This window comes from Grus americana, chromosome 18, assembly GCF_028858705.1.
Source record: "Grus americana isolate bGruAme1 chromosome 18, bGruAme1.mat, whole genome shotgun sequence".
In the NCBI taxonomy this organism is placed as follows: domain Eukaryota; kingdom Metazoa; phylum Chordata; class Aves; order Gruiformes; family Gruidae; genus Grus; species Grus americana.
Genome location: NC_072869.1, coordinates 12,783,367 through 12,801,658, shown reverse-complemented (window position 1 = coordinate 12,801,658; position 18,292 = coordinate 12,783,367). Strand labels below are relative to the sequence as shown.

The window sequence follows — 18,292 nt, the reverse complement described above, 5'->3', positions numbered from 1 at the left end:
GAAAACATTGGTCGTAGCTGAATGGCTCAGTGCTCTCCAGTGTTTGAGACCTCAGGGCCCTGCTTATTCTCTTGGTGCACATACCATAAGGGTGTTTTTTTCATTTCATTTTTTTGTTTGTTTGTTTGTTTTTCAAAACACTCTCAGTATGACTCTGCTTACTTTGAAAATTGAACAAGATAGTGAGAGATGGACAAGACCTTGGTAGCCTCCCCTAGGGATGCACGCTCCAGTTCCTTCCTTGAAGGTCATCTGTTCTCTGGCTGCAGATAGCAAGCGCAGGGACCTGCAGCACACCCTGCAGCCTGTGTCTCTGCCGGCAGGGACTTCTCACTGTGCTGTCTGTGAACCTGGATCACAGCCCCTGCTCCACAGTTTTCCCAAACTTTGGTCCTCTTACGTTGCCAGTCTCCATAGTCATTCCTGGTCCTCTTTTGGGGAGATCCCCAGCACCTCCACGATACATTTCATCACACCCCTCCAACGTGGGGCACTGGGTACTTTTTAGCTGCACCTTGGCAGCTACGTGAGTCGAATAATTAATCTGCTGGAGTATATTGCTGCTCTGTATCCTGGCTGCTCAAAGATATTTTTTTTGTGTGGAATTACAGATACTTCTGATGAGTAAAGAAATCAACACAGTAGAACTGGATTTCCTACTAAGATACCCAGCACAGACCAGAGTCACAAGCCCTGTGGAGTTCCTGTCTGATCACTCCTGGGGAGGAATCAAGGTACCTGTTTCACTTGAGCTGTGGGAAACCAGCATCCCTTATCTCCTCTGAAAGCCTTTCAGCAGCCTTCAGGTTGGTCCTTATAGCATTTGGTGAACAAAGTTCTGATCATACATGAGAAGTAGCACAAAAATGCCACAGAAATGGAGAGTTCTGTAGGTACGAGACTGACTTTGTGGGCTCTTTGTGACTGTACCCTGATGACCTGTGTGTCCCCAAGAAGGTGATTTTTCCCTCTGAGATTTAGGCTTCTCTCTCTTTAAGAGAGGAATGAGATTATCCTCTGATTTTTGTGGTTATAGATTGCAAAGGACATGGAGATCTTTGCTGTATTTGGGAGGAGGTGGGAATTTAAGGTAGATATGACCATCTGCAGAGATGTGCTGGGGATAGAGTAGTGACAGCTGACCTTCTGCAAAAAAATGCTGTCATGGCAATGAGAAGATCTAACAGATGCCATGTGTTGGGAGTGAGAGGTGAGGAAGAGCATCCCCAAGAGATGTGAGTTATCCCATTTATTTGTCAACAAATGAAAATTGTGCTGGATTTGAACCTGATTCAACAGGGTGTGATTTGTTTTCTGGAACAGAACAAAATGTTCTTTAAATTAGACATGCTCATTCACACCTTGTTGGATCTGAGATTGTATCTTTTGTTTTATTGTTGCTTCTGATCAGTCTCTGGCACCTGCTGTGATTTAAGAATCAGTTTTATTTATAGCATGCTGCCTTCATGGGACATTTCTCTGGTGCTGTAAAGTAGGGAGTGAAGACATCCTGGTTTCATGGGGGTAGTTCTCAAATTTTCATCTGGGACATTGTGTTTTCTCTTCCTCTCCCTTCCACAATGCTGCACAGAGAATGTGTCTGGTTCCCGGTGTTTGGTTTCCAAACAAAATATCGTCATCCAGGCCCAAGACATCTCTGATACTGTTTTCTTGTTTGTCATGTTTTGTGGAGCTTTCCAGGGTTTTGCAGGAGCCCTGGCTTATGGTGCCACATGCCTTTCTAGGTAAGTGCATGCTAGGCTGTGCTTCACTTGGCAAACACTGCCTTAACACTGAGTTAGAGCTCTAAGTTGCAGACTGCAGTTCAGAAGTCAAATGAAGCTGATATTTCTAACCGGGGTCACCCATAGTGATTTCAAGTGGTAGCATGGAACAACTCGTGCCAGATGGGTCTGCCCTGACCAGGAGTTATCATCTCTGTCTCTCCACTGGCAGTGAGGACGGGTCCTCTGCCTCATTCTGTGCACGCACACGACCTAGCTCATGTTGAAAATGTCACAATCACATTTTCAGCCATAAAATAAGCTTGGAACTTCTTGCTAAACCAGCCCTGTTCATCCTCTAAAAGGCATATTTCCATAATAATGGAGGAATTAAAAAAAATTCTACAGCCTTTCTTTAATCATCTTTTGTTCAGCAGTGTCATTATGCTGTTCAGACAGCAGCAGTTTTATTTTTGTTTCTCATTTGAAGACAAATTAAATGGACACTTAGGGTCAACACACATAATCAGGGGAACTCGACCACCAAGCCCATGAAATACATGCTTTGCAACAGTGTATTTTGTCTTTGGGCTGTGCCGTCTGTGTAGATTGTACGTGTACATACATTTTATTGCTTGAAATCTCCAGCTTTCTCAACTCTGCTCTGCCGCTGCCCATGTTCAGCATGGGGATGAAGGGGGTGAATGATGCATCTCAGTTCCACTGGAGTCCTTCTGGGTTGGTGTTCTTCACTGCTTGGGAACATTCTGCACCACAAAGCTTCTTTCTACTTCAGTCCTCTGAGTTTCCTCTGGAAGGTGAACTTATTTCCACCATAGGATTCAGAGATTTCAGGCTCTGATTCTTATTTTGGAGATCCTTTTATGCATCTTAGGAAACATATTACTCTTATAGCGCCCAAGGATGCCTTTGCTAATCCTGCCTGCTGCTGGTACCTTCTCCAAACAGACACCTGAGTGTGCAGTGAGTTTTCTTTGTGAGATAATCCCATTGTGCTGCTCAGTTCCATTCAACGTGGGTGAAATGGCCTTTCATGTTCTCGGTGTGCTTCATCATGATTGTTGCAACTGCCTCCCTACTGTGATGAAGCTGGTACAGTTGCCAGCTCAGGGTCGTAAACACCAGAAGGAACATCAACTCCCAGTCATTCATTCTTCAGACTTTATTCTTGCATCACTACTTGACATATCAGGAGAACAGGCATATCTGTGCATAGAGTGTCAAAGTACATAGCATACTGTGTCAGAGCCTGCTATGAAACCAGCAGTAAGGAACTTCTACTCATCAGAGCTCAAACACTCGCAGTGGCATCATTGAACAAGGTCTTCACCCCTTTCATCAGCTATGTGTCCCAGCTTCATCCCCACCAGCAGCCTGCACCCCATCATCCTTCGGCCATCCAAAACTGATGCAGTGTTGGGCATTTATCATATAGTTATTGTGTGCGTGGAGTAGCTGGGGGCTTGTCCTGAGGTAGGCAGGAATTGAGAGTGGACTGTCACCTGAAGTTGCTTTGCAATAACTGATTCTCTTTGAGATGAGCCCTTCCCACGCAGCTTCCTCTCTCCCATTGAGTCTCTTGGGGTTTGTGGTTGAGATGGAAACTGTGAGATGCCAAGAAACGCTGCTCTGCATCTACTTTTGCTGAGCTGTGAGATGGCAAGATGTTTATGTGTCCAAGTGTGTTGCACTCATCAGGTGTCTTCAGCCTAAGCATGCATCTGCTGTCCCCAAGAACTGCACATCTCCAAGAGCTGCAGTCACTGGTCAATAATCTGTGCTAATTTTATGTATTTCAGGATTTTCAGACAGCGAATTCTATATTATCAGATACCGAATACTCTTCAGATTGTCTATTGTGATGATTGTAGTAATGATTTTGCTATAAATAATATGGCTGGTGTCAACTTTATTAGTGTTTATGTTCTATTAATGTGTGTTGGTTTATTAGCCTTTGAGTTTTTGGCAACTCCAGTTACTTGAGGCATGGTTTTAGTACAATCACATTTTGTCACAGACTGCTATAATTAGGTTAATTAGTCATGGCTTCTATACAGCTTATTAGCAGGCTAAAATCTCCTTTTCTTTCATCAGGAAGATTAAGTGCTGTAATAAATTGTTTCTTCAACAAAGCTTGAGCAAAGTACATTTCAGATTCATATTTCAAATTTGAAGTGGAATTTAGCATTCTGCTAATTTTTCACAGAATCATTGAAAATGCTTCTGCACAAAGTGCTCCTCTTGCCAGGGGTTTCAGGCCAAGATAGTAGTGCCAAAAGAAATCAATATTGATATTTGTGACCCATTCTGTGCCTCCCATTTTGGGCACATTAACTTCAAAGGAAACCTCATTAAATGTTGAGGACTCTGGGCATGCAAATAGCCTCGTGTGACTTGGCTTGTTATTTATTGTTGTTATTTGATTAATAATATATATAGGCTCATAGTCCTTTGCATGTTGTGCAGCTGTTTTCAGCTCATGATGCTGGAGCATGAGACGACACACGTTTATGATTTAGTCTTCCAGCTTCGTTTAAGCTCAGTAAAAAGTTTCACAGAGCCTTTTGTTGTAATGTGTGTGCCAGGGAAGCTCAATATTTACCACTAAATGAAGAAACCCACATACCTGTCCAGAAGGACACAGTTTGTAAGGAAGGGTAGTATCTTTTATTAGATCTGCTGATAGGGTTGGAAAAAATGGGAAAGTGTCAGGCTTTTTAGTGCTTCTTTAAGCCTGAAACAGAAATTGAATTCAAACTCAGTATAGGTCAAGAAAAACTGCTCTGAGCTTAACTTCATCAGTCAGCCTATATGTCGAAAAAGCAGTACCTGTGGAGCCCCTGTGGAGCACATTAGTTAGCTCTGGATCAAAGGACACAGTCATTAGCCTCCGTGCAAACGCTGCCTCTGGGTTGTTGAAGGGTTAGTTAAGAGCAGGAAAGGGAGAAAATTGTATCATTTAATGAAAGTAGTTCCTTTGCTAAGTCCCTGGCTCTGGTGTTCGCTAGAGTTGGTCGTTTTGGTTCTAGGGCCTTTCTTTGGCAGGTACTTAATAGTGCTATCTTGAGAAGTCAAAAGTATTCTTTTACTCTTAATGAGGTTTTCTTTCTTTTTTCATTTTCCTTTATTGCAGTATGTTATACTTTCCTCACCCTCTGTGTTCCCAGTACCTTGCTTGAAATTTTTTATTTCTGTTGGTACTTCTGAAAAAGTTTTTTGTGTGCATGCAAGGTTGTCCATTTCTCCTGACTTGGCTGTTCGTTACCTTACCAATAAATGTGTGGACACACCTTAGACCACAAAGGCACGATGATGCTAGTGCTTGAACTGCACAGGACATCAGGCCACAGCCATGTGCAAATGACCATTTTGATATTCTTGTTGCATGATTGAACTTACTTAACACAGAATCAGTGTAGAGATTGTCCTCTGTAGGGTTTTTCACCCTTTTTTTTTTTCTTCTTTCCTTCACTGGAACGTCTCCAGTGTCATAAGATGAAGGTGTTGATACCTACATGGGAGGTGAGTGTTCTCTGAATTGATGCACTGTGTTCCCTTCAGCCCTGAGTGAAACCCAGTTTGCTTGCTGAGCTGTTCTTCAGTTATCCATAGGGCTAGGACAGACAGCTCATGTCATGGTTCTACTCTGAGCATGGATATAGAAATGACATCATTGGGTTTTATGGTTGTTGAGTTTTCCAGACTACATCTAGACTAACAAGTAAAATGGACCAGCAGTTGTTGTCTGGCCCTGGCAGCATGTGAATCCATACAGTGAAACTCCTCTCACATCCCAAACCAGAGAGATCTCATATATTGTTTACTGTGGGCGGTCCCTGGAGTGTCCTCCCCCCTGGGCTATGTCCAGGCATTTTCTGAGAGCCGGTAAGTTCACCAAAGTCAAATGTGAGCCAGCAAGATTCTAGCAAGCTGTGTGGCTCATGGTGAGCTTGTGCCTGGACCTCTTCTGTAGCCACAGATTCAGGAGCAGATCAGCAGGCAAGAAAAAAGCGTGTGTCTTCTCCTCACTGTGTAAGTATGCTGGGGTCTGAGATAGGCACATAGAAACTACTTCTGCCCAGACTGAGACAGCCTTATCTGGAACAGCTTTATAGGTACATGAGCGTGGTTTTAGTCCTGAGCTGATACAATCTGCCCATCAGGAGGGCTTATTAGCCTAGGCAAAGCCTCCTACAAGGCATAGTACACATCTTCTGTTCAGACCCCAGTGCCAAACAGTTTTTTGCTGGTGTTTCTTGGGGGTTCAGCAGAGCAGTTTGTGTTTGCCTAGGAGAGATCATGTGAATGTACCCAGAGTCAAACTGTCTCTTCTTGAGCTTCACCACTACTAATAAAGCCAGTGGTCATGCCCTTATGGTCTTCATTTTCATGGTTGCCTTGGCCAAAACCAGCCCTTTTTAGAAGATGAGGGTTGTTCTCAGTCCACTGAGACTAGCTGAAGGTTGGGTGAATGGATTTCCCTATGACCCTAGTGATCTCTGCCGTGAAATTCTCCCATGCTTCAGCTCCCTCCATGCCATGCCCTTCCTGGGAAACTGTGTCCATGTTGTCTTGTGGCCGTGTGTCCCCTGCAGAACTGCAGTCCCTGATTAACTGTGCATGCATCTGGCTCTCACCACAGCAGCCTGTTCCCACAGGCTGGATACAGGCAGTTCTGGATCTCCTTTGCACAGATAGATACACAGTTCCCAAGTCTGATTTTCTTTGTGATATTTTCTGCAGCGCCTCTTCATTGCTGAATGCGGATGTGTCCCATAGGATAAGTGAAGCTACTTAATATACAGCAAGAATACACCTGGCCAACTTGGATTACTTCTTCATCCCAATCATTTCCCTCATCTTTTTCTGAAGAGGAAGAATTTTCATTATGTAGATATGAAAACGCTACTGAAAGGGCATTGTTTAATAAATGTGATGTTGAATAATGAGCTCTAAATACTGAATTCAGCATTCGAGGAGGAGAACAGCAGTAGACAAAGTAGTATATTAACTCCATATTTATAATTTTGCAGAATGCAGATGATAAGATTGTGCATGTGGCTTATGAGATATAATACCAAATCATATATTTTACATCTAAGAAAACTGGATTTTTTTTAACAAAAGAACAGAAATCTCTCTTCCAAGTTTCACTTTTGTACTTTTTAGACACTGAAATGTCTCATTCTTGTCAAAGATTCATTGTGACACAATCTGCTGTATATATTGTGCTCTGCGCATAAGCAAGGTCCTTTGATCAGGCTGGTCAGATATGAAAGGCTTGCAGCTCACAGCTTTCCATGTACATTCAGAATTATTATTATGCCAGAAAATCATAGTCTTAATTAAGTATCTTCCATTAACTCAGTTCTTCAGATGTACAGCATTTTAGTGCATCTTTGATAGAAAACATTGATTATGACACTTCGGTGTGCATTTATCTGCTCTCATCTAGAAGTTTCCTAAGAACATTCATCTGTCCTCACCAGCACTCAAATCTCAGAGAAATGTTCCCAATGTCTCACAGAAATACTACTTGAGAACATTTTCCCTTTTTTTTCCCTTTTCTTTTTTAACCTGCTGGCTAACGATCTGATGTTTAGCTGAAATACAGCAGAGATTTTGATCACATCAAATATTTAAAGACATACTTTGTTGGTTTGATTGCAGAGTGGAAATTGAATTTTTCTGGATGCCTCTACAACAGTGTCAGCCTCCGTCCTTCACTCTCAGTCCACCCATGACACAAAGCCTGCTGTCAGCTGGTCATTTTGAATGCAAAAGTTTGTTCACCCTCTAAATGGAAGGAAAGAGAAGTACTTGCTTCATCAAAAAGATCTTATAGATACCAAATGTATCTTTTTTAGACATTGTATATCTTTTGAAGTTGTATTGCTTTGCTTAAAAAATAGGAAAAAAATCAGTTGCAGTGCACTCTTGAAAAGATGTGAGTGGACTGTGGACCCAGGAGTGACCGCAGAGAGGTCTGATGGCTGAGCTCTGCTAGCAGCTAAGGGCGTGCAAGCAGTCATCCCATTTTGGACACGATATACTGTACCTAGATGTGTAAGATGCTTTTGAAAGGCGATGAGGGAAATGGCTTGGATTTGCTTCCTCTTTATTAGTTCCTCCTTTTAAGCCCATATCTGCATAAAGGACCTGTTGGAGCTCCTTATTTCTGTAACATTGTAGAGCTCATGAATGGTTCCTTTGCATGGCCATGTTCGTTCACATGAACATCTCTAAAGACTGCAGATTAAGTGCGTGGCTAAATTTTGACTGAGAACAATCTCTGGAACCCTGATGGTCACACCAAGGCTTTACCCATGTTGAGGCACATGAGATGGCCTTTTGTGGAGGATCCACGGCCTGTGTATCATCCCCACTGTGTGACCACAGTATCGCCAGTACCCGAATAGGAGCATCCTTGTGCAACGAATATAGTCCAACAGAGCCATGGGGACAAGCTTTTCACTTCGCTCAGAGTTGGCCCAGCCTCTGCTGGAGTCTGGTTTGATCTTTATTGCATTTTAAGAAGCGGACCTTCTGGAGACAGGGTAGAGGAGAACAGTGAGAAGTGTCAGGTACCTGAAAACATGACTGTGAGAAGAGATTGAGGAGAGGGAGAAGGGGAAGGATTATGTCTGAGGGCCTCAAGTTAGAGGGGACAGGAAGGTATGATCCTCAAAGGTGTCCTCTGAAGGGGAAAGAGCAATTGCTTTTCTGTATCAGTAAAGGGTAAAGCCAGGTACATCTCAAAGTACTGCAAGAAAGTTGCACACTAGACATTTGGAAACTCTTTATGAAAGAGGATAGTGAAGGACTGGCACAGGTTGCTTGCAGATTCCGTTACTGAGGTTGTTTGAGCGGGTCATGTGACACATGTGTGAGGATTAAGGATTATGTCAGGGGCCTGAGTGCACCCAAGGACTCTGCAGCTTCTTCACTCTGGTTGCCTGTTCTCAAGGCCAGCTCTGCTATGGTGCCACCATGAAACCTTGGGTCAGACCATCACTGTGACAAGAGCTGTGAGAAGCCTCATCAAGGGATGGGTCCATATATGTGTGTGTATACATCTGTATATCAGGACACAGAAACATGGACCTTGGGAGCCTTCCAGCAAGTGACATCCTGGAACAGATGCTTCAGTTGAGCTCTTCCAGTCTGTCGTGGTTTTACCCCAGCCGGCAGCTAAGCACCACGCAGCCGCTCACTCGCTCCCCCCATCAGGATGGGGGAGAGAACTGGAAAAGTTAAAGTGAGAAAACTCGTGGGTTGAGATAAAGACATTTTAATAGGTAAAGCAAAAGCCGCGCGCACAAGCAAAGCAAAGCAAAGGAATTCATTCCCCACTTCCCATGGGCAGGCAGGTGTTCAGCCGTCTCCAGGAAAGCAGGGCTCTGTCATGCGTAACGGTTACTTGGGAAGACAAACGCCATCGCTCCAAACGCCGCCCCCCCCCCCCCCCCTCTTCCCCCAAGCTCCTTATAAACTGAGCATGACGTCATATGGTATGGAATATCCCTTTGGTCAGTTTGGGTCACCTGTCCTGTCTGTGTCTCCTCCCAACTCCTTGTGCACCCCCAGCCATCCCGCTGGCAGGGCAGTGCAAGAAGCAGAAAAGGCCTTGGCCCCGTGTAAACACTGCTCAACAATAAGTCTATAGAACAAAAACATCCCCATATTATCAACACTGTCTCCAGCACAAATCCAAAACATATCTTCACACTAGCTACTATGAAGAAAATCAACCCTCTCAGCTAAAACCAAGACACAGTCCATGAGACATATTTTACGTTTTACTGTGCATTGGCGCATGGTGATGGTCCATCTGTGATTTGTAACAGCTGAATCCAGGGAACTTTTCAGAAATACACAAGTACCACTGTTCAGCTGTCATCAGGGACCCATGGCCAGCTTCTGGTTCTGGCTATGTGTCCCCAGTTTGCTGGGGAGCATCAAAGAGTGAAGAGGAAAGGTGGAGAGTGTGGCTTGGCAGAACAGCCTGACTTTGCAAGGCCCATTCTCAAAACAACCTGAACAACCTTTGCAGCTAATGTAGGAAAAATGCCAACATGAACCTAGCTGTGAAACATCTCAGGCAAAATTATGAAAATTTCAGGGTGGTTATAAGCAACTAGAATACAAAGATTATGATTAAATCTCATTTCTCTTGCTGACCTTTCCTACCCAGTGGAGCTGTCTGTTAGAATGTTCTATTAGGAAGGACTTGAGTGCTGAAGCCATTGCTTTCTGGTTCATGAGACAGGCTTCACTGGGTATTTTCCAAGAAAAGGTAGCGAGATCCAACCCATCAACTCCTGTTGTCCAATCACAAGGTGTCTGCATTTTGTGATGCTTTAGGAAGGATGCTACAGATAAACAGAAGGATGTTTTTGTATAGTGTCATGTCATGCATGGCACTACATACTTTTTAACCCCAGTATAATTTAGACGTAGGGAAAACACAAGGAGGAATTTGAATGAAGACAAGGGCAAACAGTGCAGTGAGATTGTCAGTCAGCTTTTATTAAAGAAATAAGGAGGATTAAAATAACATTTTTGTGTTGAGAGGTGATTGAAGTTTGGCAAATCCATCATGTCTTTATTTTTACCTTCAGTAGAGATCTTTCTTATGACTTGAATAATTCAGGTAGTGCAGCTAAACAGAAAATACCACCTTCAGTGAATGAATAATACAAACCAAAACCTAGTATGGGAAAGATGGCAAATAATCCATCATTTTCTACATTAATCCTTCTAGTTTACAGTACTATTCAAATGGAGTAATTCATCTGCTTATACATCTACTTCCTGAATGATCCAATCTATTGATTCAAGTCAGATGCAGGTTTAACTTTACCACTCCTCCAGGAACTGTCTTTCTCCAGCTGTGGGGATGCTGGTTTTCCTAATGAGGTTTGGGCCACCTGCAAAAAATGAAGGAAAGAAATTATGAATATTTGCAGACACCTATATAAGCAGAATTTGCAGTGCACATGGACTATGTAAGATCTTTAGAAGGTGTTTTGAAAATGCATGAAGTTGTTCCCAAGCACCAGGCATTCATACAGCTGCTCTGCTTTAACCCCGTTGCAAAAGTTCACACACAAGCTGCTGCAAACTCTACTAGCCCATGTGCAGACAGACACCTGGGAAGCTGCGTTGTGGTGGGACTTCCCCATTCCTCCCTGGGAACCCGCATCTCAGGTTGGGGTGAAGCACAGCTCCAAAGCGCACAGCCGAGCCATGGTGCCAGCTGCACAGCTCCAGTGTTTCGATTTACTGCAGCGTTCCTAGACTTTGAATCTAACCCTGGTGCCGGTACTGAAAACATTCAGTTCAACCTGGATAGCTTTGCTGCACGGCACACCTGACATCTGAAAAGGATTCCTCTGCAATTGTCATTTACCTACGGGCTTGGCTTGCTAAAAGCCAGTCTTTCCCGCGTGCGTGCACATCACTGCTGGGGACCATCCCTGCCCACCGAAACCCTTGCAGCTTCAGCAAATGATGCTGCCAGGCTCTTGCCTTTCCAAAGCAGGGTCTCGGGATCGATTGCACAACTGCTGAGCCCTGCGAACCTTTAATGTGTGGAGCCTGCTTCGCTTAAAAACTGTACAATGTAATTCATAAAAACACATCTCCTTAATTTTGCAAGTGAAATCATGACTAATCGCTAGGATTTAATCATCTCACAGATTATTAAAACTGTGAGAATATACAATATAGTTTCCACTGTTGTCAAGTTGTGTGATTTCTAGAGAGAGAGACATTTGATGTTCAGTGTGTTTCTTATAGGCCTCATTTTTTAAATAGAGCGTTCTTGTGTTAAAAAGCAAGATATCTAAGTAGCTAAGAGTGAAAGTATGAATCAGGTATAACCTGAACACTCAATGTAAGGATAGCTTTTAAAAAAAAATTACTTTTTTTTTTATTATGAATTTATTATGTCTTTTTAGAAACCAGTCTCATGGCTGCTGGGGAACTTGGTAAACAGGCATTAGAAGCTCACTATGGCAGCACAGGTTTTACTTGCACTGTATATTATTTTCCACACTATTTATGTCAGCATGCAGCATGGTAATGAGGAGCTGTTTTGACTTCCCTTGCCCCAGAGCTGTTTTCAAGTCAGGTAACTCTGGGGCAGGGTATTCTAAATTATGGAAATAGTTTAAAATACAAAACAATCTCTTTTTTTTAAAGAATAATTCCCTTTAGAGCCAAGGGGAAGAAAACTTGGAGATAACATTTTTATTTTATTTTTTTTTTTTAGATTTTATAAAAACTTACTAAGCAATGCCTAAACTTGGGGCCAGTTTTGCTCAGATGGTATCCTTAGAATAACTGCCTTTAGTGATAAGAGCAAGTGTTTTCTCTAATAAATTTACAAAAGCTTGTTGTAGTGTATCTGGCACTGGGAGATAAATTGCATGCAGTAGCAATGACGCCAGACCTTTGAAGTTATTCTTTTCACAAAAGACTCAGCCTGTTTTCTGGAGGCAACAAGCAGTGAGGAGAAACCAAGTATATCATCTCCTCATTGTGCCCATTTTCTGGGACTTCTCCCTGTCCCCACCAGACATTGCGTCCAGCTCTGGGGTCCCCAGTACAAGAAGGACGTGGAGCTGTTGGAGTGAGTCCAGAGGAGGCCACAGAGATGATGCGAGGGCTGGAGCACCTCTGCTATGGAGACAGGCTGAGAGAGTTGGGGTTGTTCAGCCTGGAGAAGAGAAGGCTCCGCGGAGACCTTAGAGCCCCTTCCAGTCCCTGCAGGGGCTCCAGGAAAGCTGGAGAGGGGCTGTTGACAAGGGCAGGGTGTGACAGGACAAGGGGAATGGCCTGAAGCTGAAAGAGGGGAGATTGAGATGAGACCTGAGGAAGAAATCCTTCCCTGTGAGGGTGGTGAGGCCCTGGCACAGGTTGCCCAGAGAAGCTGTGGCTGCCCCTGGCTCCCTGGCAGTGTTCAAGGCCAGGTTGGATGGGGCTTTGGGCACCCTGGTCTAGTGGAGGGTATCCCTGCCCATGGCAGGGGGGTGGAACTAGATGGGCTTTAAGGTCCCTTCCAACTCAAACCATTCTGTGATTCTATGATTGTTTCTTTGTGAAGATTCCCATTCTCCTCTGGCCCTTCGTTGACTCTCTGAAGGACCATGAGTTAAGGACACCTTGTTAGCACACCAGCAGTCACTCTGCAACGGCATCAAGGATTTCTTTCTCAAAGCCAATGGCTGATACACGCTGTATTTCCTACAGCTGTGGGGGGAAGAGAGTACTTTGCATTTGTGAATGTGTGAAATTCACAGATCTGCTGACATACCAGCTCCAGTGTAAAGCTGGTTCTGACTTAGACAAGAAACTGTCAAAGAAAACCAAAGTGATAAAAAAGTTGTCTGTGACTCAGTGAATGAAAAATCATTTTCTTTGAGAAAACAATGATCCTTGCCTTGACATGGTGTGAAGAGACCTGTTTTGCTGGCAAAGTCTGATTTTGAGTTATAAACTCAAGGCCCTCCTGTTTCCAGCCATCAGAGATGATTACAGTGTGGGTTGCAAAGGCAGGGACTGGAGTCCTCCAGCCCTTTTGGTCATATTTTATTTTGATCAATTTTTTTTTGTCTCTCTCAATTTCCATGACAACTCTAACTGACAAATGTATGCTTCATTATGTTGCAAAAATAGCCACGCTACACAGGTTGATGTGTAGTACCCATCTGCTGTCCCAATGTACCATTCCTGGTTTTACTCCTGCTGCTTGGAAACAGTGATATATTATTGTTGGTCTAAGTTTCTTGGAAAATTTCACAGCAGAGGTATTGAAAAGCAATTAATATTCACAGAAAGATTACTGATTGAGATAGTTTTCACTGCACTGGCTTTTAAATAGCAGCATCTCTTATTAATACCATCACTCCTAATAAATGCAATTAAAATTGTTGACTAATGAAAATTTTAGTGTTAATTTATATAATACAGACTTTATACTTGCAATTAGATCTTTCTTGATTCTGCAGCATGTTGTTCAGGGAGAGAGAGTGAGACTATCATCTCTGATTACATGTCTGTCATTTAGTAAGAAGAAAGCAATTTTTCAGTCTCCCTTGTTAACATCAACCAAGAGACTTCTCAAAGCAGCAGCAGCCAAAGTTCTGAGGTGGTATTTTAAGTAAGTCACTTCAAAAGTCAACAGTGTTAAAATGTTTTATATAAGCACTAGCACTGATGAATCCACTGAATTCAACATTTGCCGTTGCATTGTGTTCAGCTATGAGAGGTGCATAAAATATATTTATTGGTGCAAGGACAAGGTTTTGGCAGATCAGAATATATGGCATTGTTCCTCCGAATTTCAGTTTCTCGTGTTCTGTGCTCTGGTTTCTAGTTTTCCACAGAAAGTGGGATATGGCACTGAATTTGGAAGCAGGACTTCTGTCACTGACATTTCTCCATGTTAGTGCTAATCCACACATGGAAACAACATCTGTTGGATCACTACTTTGCTCACACTCTTCACGAAATTCTCAGGATCCCGGGGAGTTTGGCATGGAGATGGTCAGCGCCAAATCGAGTCAGTCCATGCTGTAGTTCTCCGGCGGTGTTGCAAGCACTCTGCTCTTCTCTGTGCCTTGTGTGGAGGTGTTGATGAAATTGTGACTTCGGGCAAGGCTTGATTTGTTGCAGAAGCATTTATAGTAATATCTGCAAGTACTTCTCTGCCTATAGCTCTAATTCTGGCCCTAGAGCTAGGCCTGTGAGGAAAGGTGGAGGGATTTGTCCAGCTACAAGATAACAGAGCCAAACTCTCCTTGTTATTGGCAGGTAATGTAATAAGGATCAACTGTGACAAATTGCAGGTAGGGAGGTTCAGCTTGGACATATTAAAAAAAAAAATTCTTTATCAGAACTATAGTGCAGCTCTACAACAGGGCACCCAGAGGGCCTGAGGGTGCTTCATTTTAGAGGTTAGAATTTTGGTAGAGAAAGCCATGGCTGACCTGATCCAGTGCTGGCTGTAGTCCTAGCCTGAGCATGAGGTTGGATGAGACATCTCCAGAAGTTTCTTCCAACCATTGCTGCTTTGACGCTGTGAGTGTATATTCAAGCAATGTCCTGAGTCAATGGCACCCACTGGGAACAACTTTACAACCTCTTTCTCTCTGTCATCTACAGGCATTCCCACTGCTAAAACTGTGAACTCATTTCTTGTAAGAATCCCCTTTTTTTGATGCCTTACTTCCCTTATGTTCATTCTTTGTGTTGAAGCACAGTGTCTAACTAAATTCAGTCTATTAGAAAGACCAAAGTTTTACAGTGCTCTTGTCTTCTCATTGGGAAGCCTTTCCAGAGGGAAGCCGTGGCTTTCCTGCAGGTTGTAGAGCAGTCTTCTGCCTCATTTGCAACAGCATCGTATCCAAGGCAATCTCTCAGCACTTCTGTCAGGGCATTTGCATGACTTTCAAAGCCCTTTGGCAAATGCGTATTTTTCTGAGTTGATCTGAACAAGGTGTGACACCAGCATTTTTCAAGGAGCTTTCTCAGTTGCTTTTCATAGTGGAGCTGTATGGGATGTGAGCTGCAGCATTAATGGTGTGGAACACCTCTGCCCATCAAGAAGCTTCTGCTTTACTCTGAGTGAGTCCTTCTGTTTCTATAGAAAATAGCTCATTCGCTGTCTTTTATACTTCACTTGTCTTTTCCACTTCATGTTCAACTGCTTACAGCTTCAGATTATGCAAAACGCTCTGAAGATGTTTGTTTCAGCGAGAATTTTGCTTGAAATCCAGAAGAACCTTCCAAGCTGTGCAATACGTTTTGCCTCCACTTGTATGAAAGATAATTTGGATTCTTTACTTCTCTGCATAACATTTATAGTTGCCACTTTCTAGCTACAAAATCTAGCTACATTTTCATTGTAATTATCATTTATTGACTGCCTTGCTCAGCTGTTCTTTGGGACATTCTTCAGCTACCTGTTTCTGCTGCAGACTTGTAGCACCGAGAAGTTAATCTATGTGTGCATTTTGCAAGTATAAATCTGAGTGATTTGATTTTTACAATGGTACAGTATAGTATGCATGTTTGTACAAAGAAAGCACCCACCCATTTACAGTTTGCACTATGTTTATTGATATTGGTGGCTCCATGGTCACCACGACTGCACAGTGAAGTCTCAGTGTTGTGGTTTCATAGAGCGTGTGCACCAAGCTATGCAGGTAGAGAGGTGTATGCACGGGGGAACAGGGAGAGAAAAAAACCAGCATGTGTATAAAGATGAAGACAATTAACATTCCAACTGTGAAATCCCATAAAAAAAAACCAGTTTTGGTGAGCCTGGCATGCCTGAGTCTCTGTTTAGCTTTGGATACTGAGCACCCTGGATACAAAAGCACATTTTTCCATCAGTTGTTGTGATTTTTGCTGCACAATTCTCTTTGTGTCAGATGAAGCAGTAAGGAGACTGTTTGCAGACTTGCAGCTCATGGGAATGCCAGCAATGTGCTCTCCTGTCAGACATGGGCTCCAAATTTCCAGCTCCCATCCAAATCAGGCATTTCTGGGATAACTGACAGTAACAAGTGCTTGTCACCTGAGATTTTTGAGTTCTGGTTTCAAAACTGGAGAATAGATTTCTTCTCACTTTGGGCTACAAAGAACTGCATTGGAGATGATGCCAAATTCTTTCATCCTTTCCTGTACGGTCACTTCCAGACTCCCATGTCGCAGCAACGGTGCTGCAGGGAGAAGGACTGGATGCCATGTGTGGCTTCACTGGCTGGGGAAGGGCACTGCAGTGATGTGGGTGAGAGCATCAGGAAGGCTGTCTTGTGTGCAGCATGATCATACAGCTGATGTTCTGTGGGCAGCCTTGAGACACGGTTCAGTTCAGAAGACCTTCCACAAGTATGAAACTGTCCTCAGTCATATTCCTCTGTGGCCTTGCAAATGGGCCATGTTGATTCCTGTTCCTGTGATAATGTGCTGACAACAGAGTTGGGAAAAGGAGAATGGACAAAGTCTGATCCTGGTGGGTTTCTGGCCATGGTTCCCAGGGTCCAGCCATGACCCTTCTGGTGGAGCAAAACATGAGCAGTCAGATGTTAGAAAAATGGTTCAGAGGGATATAGGGTTTTTCTTCTGAAGACCTTCCTTGAATTTTTCTAGGCGCTATCATCCATGGAGGAATTCAGAAACCTGGATCGGGATATTGAGGGGTCTGCAAAACGGTGGAAGAAATTCATTGAATCTCAGTGTCCTGAAAAGGAGAAGTTCCCTCAGGAATGGAAGAACAAGTCAGCTCTGCAGCGCCTGTGCATAATGAGAGCCATCCGACCGGATCGCATGACCTATGCTGTCAGGTAGGGACACTTCTTTACTATCTCTCTAATGCTCTTGCTTAGCAGGCAACTTGGGGGCTGTGTTTTCTAGGGAACCGGAGAAAATCGGGAATATGTTTAGATTTATTTATTATAGAATGTGAGTTCTGCAAAATGGTTTCCTATAAAGCAGTCTGCTGAATGACTCAGTTCTGAACTCTGCAAGACAGTCAACATGTTTCATTTAACTGGAATTTCTTGCTTAGGGAGATCTAACCCCAATATCACCAACAGTGATGGAGCAGAATAACTAGCACTGGCTGAGGACCAGACATGCCAAGTCAGAAATGAGCATCATCATACAGGTGTTACATAGCTGCTAGAGTCTTTTAATGATAAATATAACTTCCAGAGTTCATAAAGGTCGATTTTGGTTACTAGATCTTTATGGCTGTTCCTTAGGCACAAGAATAAAGTGTAGGAATAAAGGAAAGTCTTAAGAGGTTTTGTCTTTTTTTTTTCCTGTAAAATGCAAAATTTATGTGATGCTAGTTCTGAAAGTTGTAGTTGTAAATTATGTAGTGAAGGTAACTAGGCGAGTCTAAACTTTATGAAGGTATGTAAGAGCAATATGCTTGTTCCAGGAGAAACTAAAGGTCTTTCACTCCATTAGGACTTGTTTTTTCCTTCTCTGTCCTAGTAGTCTATGATTTGACATTTCTGCAATGTCTCTCATGCTACTGCCTCTCAAATAGTTTATATTGCTCCACCATCTGGCATGTGTGTGTATATGGGTGCATGTAGCAGATTGTATTACTCAGTGTATGAACTAGATTTCTGTTTGTGCTTTAAAATTCACAGAAAAATGCAGACAAGACTGAGCGGTCTCCCTATGGTCAATGTTATTATGTATTGTTAAATTAAATACTAAAATGTATCATAATTATACCATTCTAAACCATCTTCTTTTTCATTTCTTACTCTTTTAGGGCTTGACTCCATGTGTGCTCTCAGCTGAGAAGATTGTTTTCCCTGTTGTTTAGTTTGAGTAAAATAAGCTTTTGTCTTTCTGAACTTTTAAGTGCATATTTCATTTAAGCAAGTTTAATTCATTTCTTCCCATCAAAATGATGGTACTCACAGCTCAAAAATAACTAGAACATAAAGTTTCAACACCTTTCATATTTCTCTTTTATGAAAAGGTGAGGGAATCCAAGTTCAAAAGCTTGGCTG

At 42.9% G+C, this 18,292-nt stretch overlaps 1 protein-coding gene across 7 annotated transcripts in view; it reads left to right on the top strand.

The window, feature by feature from the left end:
• Nucleotides 1-18,292, top strand: part of DNAH9 (dynein axonemal heavy chain 9) — a 207,313-nt gene that overhangs the window by 140,575 nt on the left and 48,446 nt on the right. For 6 of the 7 annotated variants that reach the window (XM_054846795.1, XM_054846794.1, XM_054846797.1 and 3 more), the window contains 2 exons: nucleotides 612-734; nucleotides 16,908-17,101. In XM_054846795.1, the coding sequence (XP_054702770.1) occupies nucleotides 612-734; nucleotides 16,908-17,101 (317 nt within the window). Of the gene's footprint in view, nucleotides 1-611; nucleotides 735-7,415; nucleotides 7,537-16,907; nucleotides 17,102-18,292 lie in introns of those variants that run through there. The other variant, XM_054846798.1, reaches the window with a different exon arrangement.